Source organism: Hyaena hyaena, unplaced genomic scaffold (genome assembly GCF_003009895.1).
Source record: "Hyaena hyaena isolate Hyena2069 unplaced genomic scaffold, ASM300989v1 scaffold_44, whole genome shotgun sequence".
Lineage (NCBI taxonomy): Eukaryota > Metazoa > Chordata > Mammalia > Carnivora > Hyaenidae > Hyaena > Hyaena hyaena.
In genome coordinates, this window is record NW_024080676.1 from 3,009,260 (window position 1) to 3,025,527 (window position 16,268).

General features: G+C 49.0%; 1 protein-coding gene across 1 annotated transcript in view; it reads right to left on the minus strand.

Annotated features, from left to right (window-relative positions):
* Nucleotides 1-4,867: 4,867 nt before the first annotated feature.
* PDLIM1 (PDZ and LIM domain 1) overlaps nucleotides 4,868-16,268 on the minus strand; it is a 52,643-nt gene continuing 41,242 nt past the window's right edge. Inside the window, exons 5-7 of the mRNA XM_039230292.1 lie at nucleotides 12,960-13,111; nucleotides 5,724-5,841; nucleotides 4,868-5,368 (exon numbers count right to left, since the gene is read on the minus strand). Of these exons, the coding sequence (XP_039086223.1) occupies nucleotides 5,182-5,368; nucleotides 5,724-5,841; nucleotides 12,960-13,111 (457 nt within the window). The 3' untranslated portion in view covers nucleotides 4,868-5,181. The remainder of the gene's footprint in view (nucleotides 5,369-5,723; nucleotides 5,842-12,959; nucleotides 13,112-16,268) is intronic.

Below are 16,268 nucleotides of genomic sequence, written 5' to 3' on the forward strand. Positions count from 1 at the left end.
CAGGCACCCCCAAACAAATGCATTCTAAAGAAAACCAACTCTAAGGGCGCCTGAGTGGCTCAGTCAGTTAAGCATCCAATTTTACTTCAAGTCATGATCTTGCAGTCTGTAAGTTCAAGCCCTGCATCAGGCTCTGTGCTATCAGCTCAGAGCCTGGAGCCTGCTTTGGATTCTGTGTCTCCCTCTCTCTCTGCCCCTCCCTCACTCTGTCTTTCTCTGTCTCAAAAATGAATAATGTTAAAAAAATTTTTTTCTAAAAGAAAAAAAAAGAAAACCAACTCTAAATATACACAGAAAAACTAAAAGGATGGAAAAAGATGTAATATTAAAACACCGATCAAAGAAAGTTGGGATGGTTAGCTTAGTATCAAAGTAGATTTCAGAACAGAGAATATTACCAGAGATAAAGATGTTCATTTCTGGGGCACCTGGGTGGCTTAGTCGGTTAAGCGTCCGACTTCCGCTTAGGTCATGATCTCACGGTTCGTGGGTTCGAGCCCCGCGTCGGGCTCTGTGCTGACTGCCAGCTCAAAGCCTGGAGCCTGTTTCAGAGTCTGTGACTCCTTCTCTCTCTGACCCTTCCCTGCTCACGCTGTCTCTCTCTCTCTCTCCTAGAAATAAATAAAATATTAAAAAAAAAAAAGATGTTCATTTCATAATCACAAAGGAGTTACCTCATTACAAGATATAAGAACCTTAAGTGTATATGTACCTAAAGCAGAGTTTTAAAAGATATAAAACCAGGGTGCCTGGGTGGCTCAGTCAGTTAAGAGTCCCACTCTTGACTTCGGTTCAGGCCATGATTTCACAGTGTGGAATCAAGCCCCGTGTTGGGCTCTGTGCTGACAACATGGAGACTGCTTGGGATTCTGTGGAATTGAATTAGATATCAGTAACAGAAAGATAGTTGGAAAACCACCAAATATTTAGATATTAAGGACAACGATGGGGCGGTTCAAGTCCCACACTGGGCTCTGTGCTGACAGCTCAGAGCCTAGAGTCTGCTTTGGATTCTGTGTCTCCCTCTCTCTCTGCACCCCTCGCCCGCTTGTGCTCTCTCTCAAGAATAAGTAAACATTACAAAATTTAAAAACAATAGATATTAAGCACAATGCTTCTAAATATTCCAGGGGTCAGACAAGAAATCTCAGGAGAAACTGGAAACTACTTTGAAATGAATGAAAACGAAAACACAGTAGTATATCAAATTTGTGGCATGCAGCGCAAGAAGTGCTTCCAGGGAAATACGTATCATTAAATGCTTATATTGAAAAGAAAAAAGTCTCAAACCAATGTTCTAAATGTCCACCTCAAAATCATGAGAAAAAGATCATCAAACTAACCTAAGGCAAAGAGAAAGAGAGAAATAATAAAGATTACTATAGAAGTCAAACAGAAACAAAAAAGAAAACAGACTGATGAAGAACAGAGGCGATAACGCAGGATCGCTGCTTCAAGAAGGGTGAGTAGCTTGGCTAAGTTCCTCAGTTAGGAGCATTAGACCAGGTCACCCTGGGAAAAGAGTTCTGTCCCTTCCAGAGTGGGAGGAACCCAGGGGAGCAGAAGTCGGGCTGAGGCCGGTCTCTCCCCAGCAGTCACTCAGATCCTCTCAACGGGGAGGACTCTCCCATGGCAGACAGGTACGGTGGGGAGAAGAGGAGAAAGCCTTAGGTAAAAGCAGGACTCCAATGTACCAAACACACTTGGGCACAAATATAAAATGGCATTTCCTCAGCCACACGGTGAAGCCCACAGCCCAGATTCATTCTGTTGGTGGCTCATTTTGCTTCAGTCTGTCCACTGTCCTTGGCCTTTGCCTACCTGCACCCACCAGTCACTGCAGGAATGGGATCCGTGGGCTCACATCAAATCAAGGGGGCCTGAGGGAGAAACCAACAAAACCCCACCACAAGGTAACTTATGCAGCCCTCAGCCATAAGGTGCCCATGGTACAGGAAACAGCCAGATCTGCAGCTTCTGTAACACAGACCAAGGCACGAAGGCAGTTAGATTATTTTATTTATTGGTGTTTAATGGCCCACACTGTGCTCTTTCCTCTCACCACTAGGCTCTGCTCACCTGTGTGTCGGCAACGACTGACCCGCGCGACAGGCCTTGAACAACAGCCTCCAACCACATGCAAGACTGGTCACATTTTTGCTCAGACTCCAGGATTTTCTGCAGAAGCTGGAATGAGGTGGACTGTTTCTTTTAGTTCCTGCTTCTCTGGTAGCATCTCATAAACCTCAGGTTCTTGGCCTCTGCCAAGGTTGCCAAGAAGATGATGCTTTAATCTGGGAAGAGTGTATGGAAATTCATTATGTGTCAGAAGTTAGAAACCATGCATTCCCCTTTGGTAAATACTAGACACAAATCTCAGGATATATACATGTAATCACAATGCAGTAAACCCTCTCTTACAATCAGATGTTTTTCAAGGTTTTGAGGTATACTTGTCACCAGAACCGGCTGTTGCTTCAACGCAATGAGTATCTTCTGCCAAACAGTTTTAGCAATTCAGTTCCTTGTTGGCTTAATCCCATTGGACAGAAATCCTTTAATTCTTTTTCGATCGATTCAGTGACAAGACGCCGTGTCAAGAGAATATTTAGAGGGAGGAGGGCAGTCAGCGGCAACCTAACCACTACAACCAATGCCCCAGTGCGCTCAGACCCTGGCCACAGGCGCTCGTCCACAGAGCACAAAGCAGTGTTCCCTGTAACTTACTGCACGTTTGTTATCCCTATACGTTCTATTTCTCATGTGCACCAAGTCCCTGGTACCTCACCTATGAAGTTGCCTATTGGTAGGGTCTATGATGTTTGCAGAGCAATACAACAAATATAAATGCATTTTGCAATCTGTAAAGTGCCATCAGTGTAAGGGATCATTATACCTGATACTTTCTAGATGCTACTCCTTCTTCTAGAGCAGGGCTCTTGGAGGATGAAGAGGGTGGCAGGTGAGGGAGCCAACCTTCAACACATGCCCAACAAACTGGGGATACCAGGCCACACCTGCCACACCCTTTCTCCTGCCATTCTGAGCTCCTGGCATAGAACAATGGGGCGCACAGAGCTGAGAGGTCTGCCCTAGTGGCTCATTACTGGGGGAGAAGCTCTTTGCTGTCTGCCAGAAAGAGGGCAGCCCGAGTCAGTCTGCTCCACGTTTAAAATTTGTCTCAGGGGCACCTGGGTGGCTCAGTTGGGTTGAGTGGCCAACTCTTGATTTCGGCTCAGGTCATGATCCATGGGATCAAGCCCCTTGTCAGACTCCACACTGAGCATGGAAACTGCTTAAGATTGCCCCCACCACCACCACCCCGTCTCTCTCCTTCTGCCCCTCTCCTTCTCTCTTTAAAATAAAATGAAAATAAATAAAATCTGTCTCGAATCCAGTGACTTCCCACCACCCCCACCCCCACCACCCTGTGCCAGCCTTTCCATTCCTTACCTGTACCAGGACAGTGGCCTCCTACATGGTCTGTTTCCACTTCTGCCCACTATGGGGAGTTTTTCACATGGAGTACAAATCAACCATTTAAACGACTAAGTCAGTTTAAGGTATGTCACTGTGAAAGAAAAAAAAAACTCTCCAAATAAATCCCACCTCAGAAAAAAGAAATCCAAAATTTTTGTCATGGTTGTCAGAAGCGTGTTTTCCCAGGAAGCAAATTGGGACCTGGGGGTCGGCGTGAGGAAAGTTTACAAGGGGTGCCCTTGGGACCATGACCTGGGGAGGAGGGGTAGAGAGGGAAGCAGAACCAGACAGGGGGAGAAGTTGGCTATGAGCAACAGAGCCTCGATGGAGGCCTCAGCGGATCCCTTCAAAGCCTTCCAGGGCTGGGGTGGGGGGCCAGGCACCGGACCAGCTGGGAAAGGGAGCACTCTTCAGCTGATGGACACAGCCCTCCGCTGGCGACTCCCCAGCTTGGGAGTCCAAGTCCTTGGGTTCTGAAGGGGTATCCAGGTGACACAAGGTCGGGTTCGAGGGAGTCTTCATGTGACTCTTCAACGTTGCCCCTCCCAGGTTCTGGTGAGCCATTCTCATTATCTCAGTCTATTTCCCTTCACCCTCACCTAGCGACTCTGTGCACCTGAGACTTACCTGATGGCAGGACCACCAGTGGTCTCATGCTCTCCTCAGGCTGCTGAACTGGTCTACCAGCTATCCAAATTCCACAAGGGACTAGCTCCTGAGTTTATCACCTATATGAGATCTGTCTTGAGTTTGCATCCCTTCACCAAGGGGAGGAGCCTGGGGCACCTGGGTGGCTCAGTCGGTTGTGTACCCAATTTCGGCTCAGGTCATGGTCTCATGGTTTGTGGGTTCAAGCCCCGCTTCGGGCTCTGTGCTGACGCTCAGAGCCTGGAGCCTGCTTCAGATTCTCTGTCTCCCTCTCTCCCCCTCCCCTGTTCATGCTCTGTCTCTCTCTCTCAAAAATAAACAAACACTTAAAAAAAAATCAAACAAAGGAAAGAGGCTTAGTGGTGGCAACCAGCCTGGAGAAGGACTCATTAGGGAATATTCTAAGGCCAACTGGTAAAGCTCTCCATCTATTATTTAAGAAGCATTCATTTCCTCAGATAAGTCCGAGAACAGCCAGGTAAAAAAGAAAACATCATTTCAACATAACGAGGTTGATCTTACATTATATTAGCATTGGAGAAAGAGAATTTGGAACAAGCTTCCAAGAAAGGTGAGAGCCTGGCTCATTCAAATGTCAAATTTCTCACACTTGGAGGAAAAAGGCATGTAAATGTCAGAGATTTGTTTTGGGGAGCCCCAAAACAAGAGGAGAGAGGCCTCAGAAATCCCATTCTGGTTTGAGACAGGAAACAGCAATGATAAAGAATGTCACACTGCCTTGGAGTCTATAAATTTATTGAGTAAAAACGAAATCAACATCACACATATTAAATTCGGTCTGGTTCAAATTTGGCTGATGTCCACTGGTGGCAGAGATGAACCGAGGTGCAGAGAAGACCCGGGGATGCTGGCAAGGAGGCCACTGAACGAAACCATCTTCTGTTAATCGTAAAAGCAGGCGTCACACAGCCAGTGAGTCAGTGAGCAGAGGCAGGGAGAAAACCAAAGACCTCAGACGAGAGGAGAGGAGAGGAGAGGAGAGAGCGCCGGGGCGGTGAGAGCATAAGCGGTGACAGGCGCAGGTCTGCCGGTTCACTTGGGGAACACAGTGACCACGTCGTAGCCCTCGGGCGGTGTGACCCGCTCCCGGGCATGCTTTTCACAGTAGATCTGATCCTCCACAAAGAAGTGGCCCTTCTGTTTCAGGTTGGTGCCACAGTCAGTGCACACATAACACTCGGGGTGGCGGTGACGGTCCCGCAGCTTCACAAACACGCCACTGCAGGGGGAGGCAGAGCAGGGCTCCGTTAGCAACAGGCACCTGAAGGAGGCACCGCAGCTGGGGCGTCCCCTGAGGCCCATCAGAAGGCAGGTCGGGGCTTCCGAAGGGGCCTCCACTCATAAAGCAGCTGCTCTGTCCTGGGGTCTCAGACATTCCTCGGAAAGCCCTCCCACTCCGGCAGAGCAGCCCCTTCCTGGTTTTACACGGTCACACTCTAAGGCGTCCCTGGCCAAGGAAAACCTGTACACCTGGCCCCATTACACCCCAAATGCACAATGTCCGGCACCTGCCACGTTGTCATACTTTACCCAACCTGCAGGGCCCGCAGCACCTGGGGAGGGCGTGTACTCACACAATGCCGGTGCCGCATTTGTCACACATGGGCAACTTCTGGGCGTTTCCAATAGATGCAGCCACTTTGGTGACCGGAGCCTTAACACTTCTGAAACCTGAGGGCTTGTTGGGATCCCCTACAATGAGGAAGACACTTGGGTTGGCCAGGAAAGGTCTGACTGCAGAAGTCTCATTTAGTTCTTTCAGAGTCACTTATACATATGTTCCAGCAAGGTCCCTGGGCACTGCAATCAAACAGACCTGACTCTGCTATGTGACCCTGGGCAAGTCACTTAACCTCTCCAGCCCCCAGTTTCCTTTTCTATATAACACAGGAGATTGCCTTCCCCTTCATGGTGGTACAAAAAAAATTTAAAAATACACACAAAGCCTTCCCACAGTACCTGGCACAAAGCCCTGAAAACACAAATGATATTTCATTTTGATTAAATGCATGCAAATACTGATATAGGAACTTAAAGTTGACTTACACAGTTGGAATAAGTAAATAAAAACATCTGATAATCAAAAGACAATGTATTTAGATGCCAAAAGAAACCCATATCAGAAGGGGGAGCCTGGGTGGCTAAGTCAGTTAAGCATCTGACTCTTGGTTTCAGTTCAAGTCATGCTCTCACAGTTCGTGGGTCTGAGCCCTGCGTTGGGCTCTGCGATGTCAGCGCACAGCCTGGTTGGGATTTTCTCTCCCTTTTTCTCTGTCCCTTCCCTACACATGCTTTCTCTCTCTGCCAAAACAAATAAAGAAACTTAAAAAAAGAGGGGCGCCTGGGTGGCTTAGTCGGTTAAGCGTCCGACTTTCACTTAGGTCATGATCTTGCAGTTCGTGGGTTCGAGCCCCGCGTCGGGCTCTGTGCTGACTGCCAGCTCAGAGCCTGGAGCCTGTTTCAGTCTGTGACTCCCTCTCTCTCTGACCCTCCCCNAAATAAAACATTAAAAAAAAAAAAAAAAAAAGAAACTTAATAAAAGAAAAAAGAAAAAAAGAAACCCACCTCACAAGAAGGACAAAGTCATTACAGTGGAGCATCTACAAGCAGCCAGATAAAACCCACCTGCCACAGAGCAGAGGAAGCAGCCTTCCTGCAGTCAGCCCCAAGGGGATAAATTAAGCTCTTGGTTGCTGGGTGCCCAACTGCAGCCCAGTTCATCACGCCTTCAGAGCCCTCCATCATGGCAGCTATTTACAATGGCAAGCTGTAAATATTACTATTACTGCCATCTATTCAGCTGACTAGCAGTACTGTTGTTCGTCAGCTATTTACACGCTTCTGTGACTGGACTGCAAATTAGTGGACCATGACCCTGTTTTATACACTTTGCAATATTCCACAGAGCCTAGCCTTGGGCTTGGCAAACAGTAGAAATTCAATAAATATGTACACATGAGCAGTGAAATGCCATGACAAATGCTCGCTGGTCCCTTAGTCTGACATGTTTTGGCCCAAGAAGCCAAAGAAATCTCTACCCCAGTGGTTCTGAACGGGCATGTGTGAAGGCACCAGGAGAGACTTCCTAAAATTCACAGACCAGGCTCATAGCTGGAGCTGCTGACCAACCATCTCCAGCTGCAGGGGCCCCAGGAGATCCGACTCTGTCTCTTGTTAAAACCCACTTCTTCAGACTGAAGCAGCTCTTCTCAAGCTTTACTGTGTACCAGAGTGATCTGGAGAGCTCACTAAATGCAGCTCGCTGGGCCCCATGGCCAGCGTTTCTAAGTCAGTAGGCCTGAGGGAGGGCTCAAGTATTTGCATTTCTAACAAGTCCACAGGTGCTGCTGCTGCTGCCAGTCCAGGAACCACACTTTGAAAATCACTGGACAAGAGCAAAAAAATGGTTGTGTGTGTCAGGTGAGGGGGTAAGGGGCATCCTACAGCTGCAGCCGGCGGGGCAATCCTGGGCTGACAAATGAGGGCCCTGGTTCTCTTGTCAACTTAGAAAATGAGTCCCCACATGTTGACTGCTACCTCTGAACGGAAAACTGAGATAAATTCAAATAAGGGGCATTTATAATAGGCTGGGACGGGAGGCTGCATATTTTGTCCACAATTATCTGTACCCTCCCTACCTTTACCATACATCCCAGTAGGTCAGTAGTTCTCTACTGGGGGTGATTCTGTCCCCTAGAGATCAGCTTTGTTCGTCACGACTGGAGGGCAGTACTTCTGCCATCCAATGGGTCCAAGCCAGAGATGCCGCTAAATGTCCTAAAATGCACAGAACAGCCCCACCACAAGGACTTATCTGGCCCCAAATGTCAAGAGCACAAAACTTAGAAACCCCACTCTCAGTGGAGTATACTCCCTACCCCGCAGGCCTTGGGTTCGGCCAAGGGAATGTGAGCAGATTTGAGCCCTGTTCTAGGAGAAGCGTGAGGTGCGCTTGTGTGGTTTGGTCCTGTCCCCTTGAGGCTTCTGCCCTCTGCCCTAAAAACAGCAAGCCCCAGAGTGTGGCGCGTCCCTCTGCTGGGCTCTGGAACGGAGCCAGGCCGGGTCCGACCAGCAGCCCTGCTGTCAGAGAAACAAGAAGTGCGTTCGCTGCTGCAGCCCACTGCTGGCTAACGCAGCATGACAGCTAGCCTGGGACATTCTGTTGCCCTACAGAGAAGAGCTAGAGGGAATATTTGAAAGCAGCCTGTTTTAAAGGCCCTATCATGGGTGTTGATGGCATGATCTCTCGGGGTTCCCCCATCAGTGCTGGAAACCGATCAACACAGATGTCCATCTGGCAACACATGAGAAGGGGCAGATGTTAGGAGGCTCCAGGGTTTCCACTGTTTTCGGCCATAAGCTCTACAAAAAGGCTTGGGGAAGGCTTGGTGCCGCCCCATTAGCTGCCTTTGGTGCTTTGGTTATCCCACATTCGACATCCCCTTGTGGCTTCCCAAACTTTCCTCCCTTCCTTGGCCACAGTACTAACTTTGTTCATTATACCTTTTTCCCTGAGTTATTTATGATTTTTTAAAATATTGCATTAAAGTATAGTTTTTGTCTTGATTGTTGAGGGTTTTTTTGGTGCGCCCTTAAATTCTGTACCCAAGGCAAAACCTCCCTCCTGTCCCCCCTAATCCTGGTTCCCTCTGGAGAATCTCAGAAGGGCCTGGGTAGCCAGCCTCACGCCTCTAAGCATCCCAAACAGGCTCATCTGTGGGCCCCTGTTGCTAGAGCCACCCGGCTGCCTGTCCTGTGAAGGAAGGAAATGCGGTGTCTCTGTGTACCCCAACGGCTTGGAAGGGAAACTGACTGTGCCCAGGGAACCAGCTCAGTGAGGTCATGGTCTCATGTGATGGGGCTGTTTTTCACATAATGCATTCCATCTGGCTGGCTCAGTCAGTAGCACACAGGACTCCTGATGTCAAGGTCATGAGTTCGAGCTCCAGGTTAGGTGCAGAGATAACTTAAAATAAAAAAAAGGAGGGAGAGGGAGGGAGGGAGGGAGGAAACAGCACAGGGGGAAAGGAGGCAGCTGTGTGCTGCACAAAGCCAGCCTTCAGGTTTGTTCAGCCCTGCAGCGCCACCTGCTGGCTCCATTTCCGTCTCTCACTCACCTAGCCAGCACTGCAAACTCAAAGAAACTCTGTCCTTCTCAACTAGCTTACAGTAAAAATATTAGCTCCCTTTGGACTCTGGTAAGCTATAAAAATTTCCAAAGTTCTCTTCTTCCAGTGAAACTTTCAGGTCAAAGCTTTCTGGAAAAAGGGTGAAAATGGGTTGAGTAAAGCACAGCTTTTTTTTTTCTATCCACTGCTCAACCACCTTTCATGGTTCCACATTTCCAAAGAACCAAATTCATGGCCCAAACCTGGCACTTGGACACTTCCTGAGCAAATCTCCAGCTTTCTCATCTTGGAGCCTCTAGTGCCCCCTGTATTATCTCAGTCCTTGATGGCTCCCTCCCAGTCTCCTCTCATTAAAAGTCCTCTTAAGTGGACAGACGGATGTTAAACAAGATATGCTACTTACACATTGTAGAATACTCTGCCTTAAACAGGAAGGAAATGTTGATACCTGCTACAACACACGTGAAATAATTACACTAAGTGAAAATAAGCCAGTCACAAAAGACAAATACTGCAGGATTCCACTCATAGGAAGTGCCTGAAGTTAGTCAAACTCATGCAAATAGGAAGTACAATGGTGGTTTCCACAGGCTGGGGGAGGGGCGACGAGGAGGTAGTGTTGAATGGGTTCTGAGCTTCAGTTTTGCAAGACAGAGTTCTGTGGGCGGGTGGTGTTGATGGTAGCCCAACAGCATGCACACAGCCAACGCCGCCACCACGTACACTGAAATATAGTTCAGATAGTACATCTAGTGGTAGCTGTAGTTCACAATTAAAAAAAAAAAGAGTAAAGCCTCCTTTCTCCCTGCAAATTTGGAATTTGATCCAGAGCAAGAGGAAGTTTGAGAAACCCAGGACCCTTTCTCCTAGTCCAGAGGCTGAATTTCACCCAAATGAGAAGACCCACAGTGAATCCTGTGGAGGCTTCTCACCAAACCCCACCGCAGCCAAGCCTCCCCCGTGGGCCTCACTGGTGCTGGGCCTGGCACTCTACGGGCACCACTGCCCTTAATGCTTTAGACCGTCTATGAAGTGGCCATTTTTAGCCTCCCTGGACAAGTGCAGAAACCAGGGCTTGAAGAGACTGGCCACCTGCTTGTGGTCTCAAGGCGGGTCACAGGCAGATCCTGGATGCCAGTGCTGGCAGGGCAGTTGCTTTCTGAACCCCAGGCCTTCTGGAATGACAGTAGCCTTCACTTCCCTGAGCGTTGACCATTTCATCTCAGACAAAAGCTGGCATTTGAGCTCCCTCCCCTGAGAGCCTTCTGAATCTGGCAGATGTATGAATTACAACTTACGGTGTTTCATTCAGTGAAAATTTAACGCGAGTACATATTAAGAGATAGGGGAGAAACTACATTCTTCTTTTGAGGTAAGAGGATAACATCTCAGGGAGGAAAGAACTAGAATTCTCAGATTCTCCTGCAACTTGATATGGCCGTGTGACTAAATTCTGGTCAAATTAAATGGAATACTAGTGTGGGATTTCTGGGAAAGAAAAAGCTGGCCTGTCTGAAAGGAGGAGTCCCCACTTAGCCCTTCCTCTTCCCTGGCGCCTGGATGTGGGCATGATGGCTGGAGCACTAGCTGCCAACTAGGGCCATGAGGTAACCTTGAGAATGGAAGCCACCTCACGGAAGGAGTTCCAGATCATGATGAGCACGGAGCCACCACATCAGGGCAGCTGAGTAAGCCTGGGCTTTAGGTCCTTCTCTGGGACATGAAAGCGTTTGACTAGATGAGTTCTGCAGTGTCTGTGCCCTAGTTTGGGCTGGAATGGACTGACTTTTCCTCTCTTCACTGAAGGGGTTTGCACCTACTTACTCAGAGAGCAGAGTAAGTTGTGGTTTCTCGCGTTTTGACAACACTGTCATTCTCTAGGGTTGGTTCCCCAAGTCACTTGTCAGTTGGCCCTAATACTTGAACTTAATACAGAATATGACTCATTCCTTCCAAAATGCACAGGTACAACAAGCAAAGGGGGAAACTGCTGGTAGAGCAATATCCTTTTAGCATAATAGGAGAACGGTCCCCTAACTTCCTGTGCTTGTAAATTACCAGTTTCTGGAAAGAACCCACCCAAGTCGGGAGGAAGCCTGGGTTTGGGTTTGTTCGGTAGGGAACTTTCAGCTCAGGCAGGACTCCCAGGAAGCCACACCTGTGGCTGGGGGCCGGGAGGTGGGTGTGTGTGCGTGTGCGTGTGCGTGTGCGTGTAGGTTACTGTTACAGAGCATGCAAGTCAAGTTCCCTCAGGCCAGGTGGTGAGGCCAGTTTCACTGCAGGCATCACCAACTCTCTCTTCACAGGTGGACACATGGGGGGTGGGGGAGAAGGAAGAGAGAGCAACAGAAAGCAGGGCTCTGGTGACATCTGAGCCACAGGGAAAGCAAGGGAGACAGAGCGCGGGGGGCTGGGGGGCTGGGCAGCGCAGAGACCAGGAAAGGGGCAAAACCCAAGCCTCTAAAAAAGTCATTCAAGGCTAGGCTGACAAGAGAATCAGAAGGTGCTTGTGAGTGACCACCAGGGAGGTAGGCAGGGCAGGGGCTGTGGCTCCTGGGTCACCTCTGTGAGAAAAAGGAAAAAGCACCCGTTCGCCAGGGACACAATCTGCCAAAATTGTCTCATAATAGACTGCAGTTGTTACATTAAGATAGCTTTAGTGCCACCCACTTGAAAATGGTCTGAATAGAAGGCCTACGACATCTGTTTGCAGAGCCACACAGGAGGCCCTGGGTGCTCAGGCCTCAGAGCTCACTCCCTGGACAAGCTAAGGCTGGCCTGGCACCTCCTGATGAGGTTTGCAAACAAAATCGTGGGCACGAAGCACCCAATGTATGCCAGTCATGTGGCGGGTGTTTGTGCGGCTTATGACACTAGATCCTCACACCAACCTTAGAGAAGAGGGTTTCTGTTTCTGACTGACAGATGAGAAAACAGGCCGGGAAAGGTTCAGAGACTTGTCTAAGGTCACGCGGGGAGGGTATGGCCAAACTGGGGGCCCTCTGGCTCTGGGGAGTCCACCTACCCTAGAGCAGGAACAAGTGCACTGCCCCAGGGTAAAAGCCTAGCACCCAGCTCCACCGTGTTGCTGATTCCTTTACATTCTGCTGGTCACGGCCCACGACCTTCACCCAGTCACGTGCGTCAGCATGGGATGTGCGCTCAAGCCAAACAAATGGCCAAGGGACAGATGAACAGATTCCCACACAGTCAAGCTCACCCTGACGTCAGTGACAGAGAACTCATGGCCATGTGTGGTTGGGATCTCATGCTCGCTCTCGCTCTCTGTCTCTTTCTCAAAGCTTTTAGCGTTTTATTTTTTTTTATTAATTTTTATGTTTATTTATTTTTTGAAAGAGGGAGAGAGCACAAGTGGGGTAAGAGAAGAGAGAGAGGGAGAGAGAATCCCAAGCAGGCTCCACACTGTCAGCACAGAGCCCAACGTGGGGCTCGAACCCATGAACCATGAGATCATGACCTGAGCTGAAACCAAGAGTCAGACACTCAACCGGCTGAGCCACCCAGGTGCCCCTTAGCATTTTAAAAGCCATGCTTTCCAAAGCACACTGTGCCCCTTTCAGCCACTAAGGACTGCAGTCCCTTTGTTTCAGCCACGACGGACCCTCACCTAGGCCTTTCCCACGAGCCTCTGACCACACACATGCACGCAGGGCTGATTACCTTTCTCTTCAGACTCCAGGATTTCCTGCAAAACCAGGAATGAAGTGGATTGCTTGGGGGGCTCATTTAACTCTTGTTTCTCTTGAAGCATCTTGTAAACTTCAGATTCTTTGTTGATGATGAGTCCGCTCGGAGGCTGAGGGTTGTCTAAGCTATAAAGAATGTTTGGAAATTCATTAGGACATCTCAGAAGTTAGAAAATAAATCATGAGGCACCCCTTTCCAAGTGAAGACACCCCTGAATCCCAGGGTGGATAGAAAGGATCCAGTGGACAGAGCCCTCTCTTTACACAGCTACAGACCCTGCTGGTGTTACAAGGTGTCTCGTCAGAGCTGGCTACCGCTTCACGGCAGTAAGAGGCTATTTTTCCAAAGAGTTTCAGTGATTCAATTAGTTTTTGGCCTGATCCCATGGAACGGGAATGCTCTGCTTCTTTCTTAGTTACGTAAACAACATTATGTCTGAAGAAAATTTAGCAGAGAAAAAATGTCAACCACAGCCTGACCACTAAAAGCTCAGCTGGGTCCCCTCAGTACAGGCCTCCGTACTGTACATAAATTCTTCCCAGTAAAGTCCTGTTCTAGTGTAAGGGAGGGGCTGAGGCCTGAGCTCGGTTCCCCGGGACGGGATGGGATGGGACGGGACAGGACAGGATGGGACAGGGCGGGACGGGACGGGACGGGACGGGACAGGACAGCTCCCCAGGACAGGGCGGGACAGGACAGGACGGGACGGGACAGGCTGAGCTGGGGCTACTTTCCCCCCAAGGCCTTTCCAGGCGAGGAGCCTCTGCTGCCTGGTGTCTGAAGGGGTAAAAGGGAGACTCTACTCAGCTTTACCTGCAAAGTCTGTCCTGAACCCCCCCTCAACACCCCCACCTCCGCCGTGCATCCAAGCCACCACCACCGGCCAGCACCATGAACCACCCTCATCACTTGCCCCCACACTGCCATTCTCAGCCCAGGACAGTCTTATTTCCAAAAGGAGGCCACTGTGACATATTAAACACAAGAACTGCACTGTGTCGTGATGTGGCTCCAAGCTTCTCATCTGACTTAGAACCAAATATTTACAGTTTTAATAACAAAATACAAGTTTAATCAAATTCATCTTCTGTGGCATAAACACTCATTACGTAAAGTAGAAAGGCCCCGGAGGCTGTGGCTCTGCTCCCCGCCGGCCACCCCTCGCTCGCTCGGCTCTAGTCACACCAGCCTGCACGCGGTTTCCAGAACACAGCAGCCTCAGACCCTCTGCACTTACTGCTCCCGGTGCCTGGAGTGCTCTCCCTCCAGATCACCCCATGTTTTCTCTCCTGTCTGCTCAGATGTCCCTCCTCAGAGAGGGCTCCCTGTCCCCAACTGAAAACGACCCACCCGCCCCCACCTTTACCCTCTCCAGCCTTCAGCGTTCCCCCCATGTTGCTTCTCACCCTCATCCCCCGGATTCTACGTGCATCTGTCTGCGTCCTTATTGTCCCTTTTCCTCTAGAGAGTGAGCCCATGAGCACAGGGCCTTGCTCGGTCTTGTTCGCCAGTCCATTCCTGACCCCGATCAGTGCGTGGCACAGGGCCAGGCTCAGCTGGTGTGAGAGAAGTGAAGGGCAATTGCCAAAGGGACCAATCTGCTCCACCCTCTCTCTGCTCCTACAGGGTCACAGGGGACCCTACAGGGTGGCAGGACCTCCCAGGGATGTGCCAGGGAAATGGCAGCCCAGGCTCCTGGGCCCAGATCGCCCTTGTTTCTTGGCCTCAGTTGCTTTTTCAGAAGCTGCCATCCTTTAGGGAAAAGGGACCGTGCACCCAACGGGTCCGAAGAGCAAACATCAGAAGGAAGGACAATGTACCGATGTAGATGGCTAGGTCTGTACGCAAACAGGCTGTAATCTGTGGGTGACAGAGCTCTTTGCTACCCAGCCCGTCAGGCCACCTCCAGCAGCGCCTCTCAGCAGTCTTTCTCAGCAAATCTAACCACTTTGTCTTTAGGGCTGAAGCCACTTTTCTAAGTGCAAGTGAGTTACGCCAATGACGTTTACTCACTCATTGCCCACCCACTGTGTAATTCGTTCACATTCCCTTTTAAAAAGAAAACAGGTATCTGGGTAATTATAGGGGTAATCCTCCCCAGGTTACCTCTCCCTCTCCTCTGTCTCTCCCTCTCCCCGTCAGCCTCCTGGGGCAGGGCAGGGGGAGGGGGGACTTGGGGTACTCAGGACCCTGGCTGGAAGCAGAGTCAGTCACATCAGTGACGCTCAAGGATTGAGAAAGGTCAAAACGGAAGTAGAAAGACGCATCAGCCGGTCACCTGCTCTAGCTGCCGTGCAGGGAAGGGAAGCCAGCAACAGGCCCTGTCCGCTGCTGCTGGCCCCCCGCCTCTGTCTCTCCCTCCCACCCACAGGAGGCTGTGGGAGCCTCCCATCCCCACGCAGGTGATGGGCCACCTTAAGGAGTGGTCTTTTTTTTTTAATCGTTTCATGAAGTCTTATTTTGTTAGTTTTAATTTAAATCCAAGTTAGTTAATGTATGGCGAGGAGTGGTCTTAACCAAGGGCCACTGTCTTCCTCTGGCCATCTCTGCTTTGCACGTCTGACTCTCTGTGGGTCTTGAGTTCTGAGCTTGCCCTATGTAAATATATTACATTATTTCTGATGAATCTTTTTTCCTATTACACTTAGAACTATTTTAAAATCGAGATCAGACCATGGAATGTTCTTGGGAGAATTCTTCCCCTTCTTTGGGATATGTCGTTATGTCTGGAAGCCACCAAGGGAACGTTAAAAATGACAAAGCTCAAACCACAAGGTCATCACTTACTCTTCCAAGAAACAGTCTTGTAAAGTATTTCCGCGATTAAAAAAAAGGAAAACAATTTACTACATATTCTCAAGTAATGATTAGATTGTTCTACCACTTGGCAATTTATAAAAAAACGATCCATTACCTCATTTCAAGCACTGGTACATCTAATTTAAAAATAATATCATCCACAAAATGAACAAAGAAGAAAAGAGACAAGCCAAAATATATTAACTACATAGAAAAAACTAATGGGTCCCAGTTGGGGGGAGGGGAGGATTGGGTGAAACAGGTGAAGGGAATTAAGAGGACTTATCATGATCATCCAGTCATGTACAGATTTCTTGAATCACAGTATTGTATACCTGAAATTAATATAACACCATATGTTAACAACACAAGAATTTTAAAAAATCAGTATCTTCTTAAAAACAAAACAAAACCAAAAATAATATCCTCAATTTGTTAAAAAATTGATTGTAGGACGAAAACATGCATAAGAAATGGAGCCCA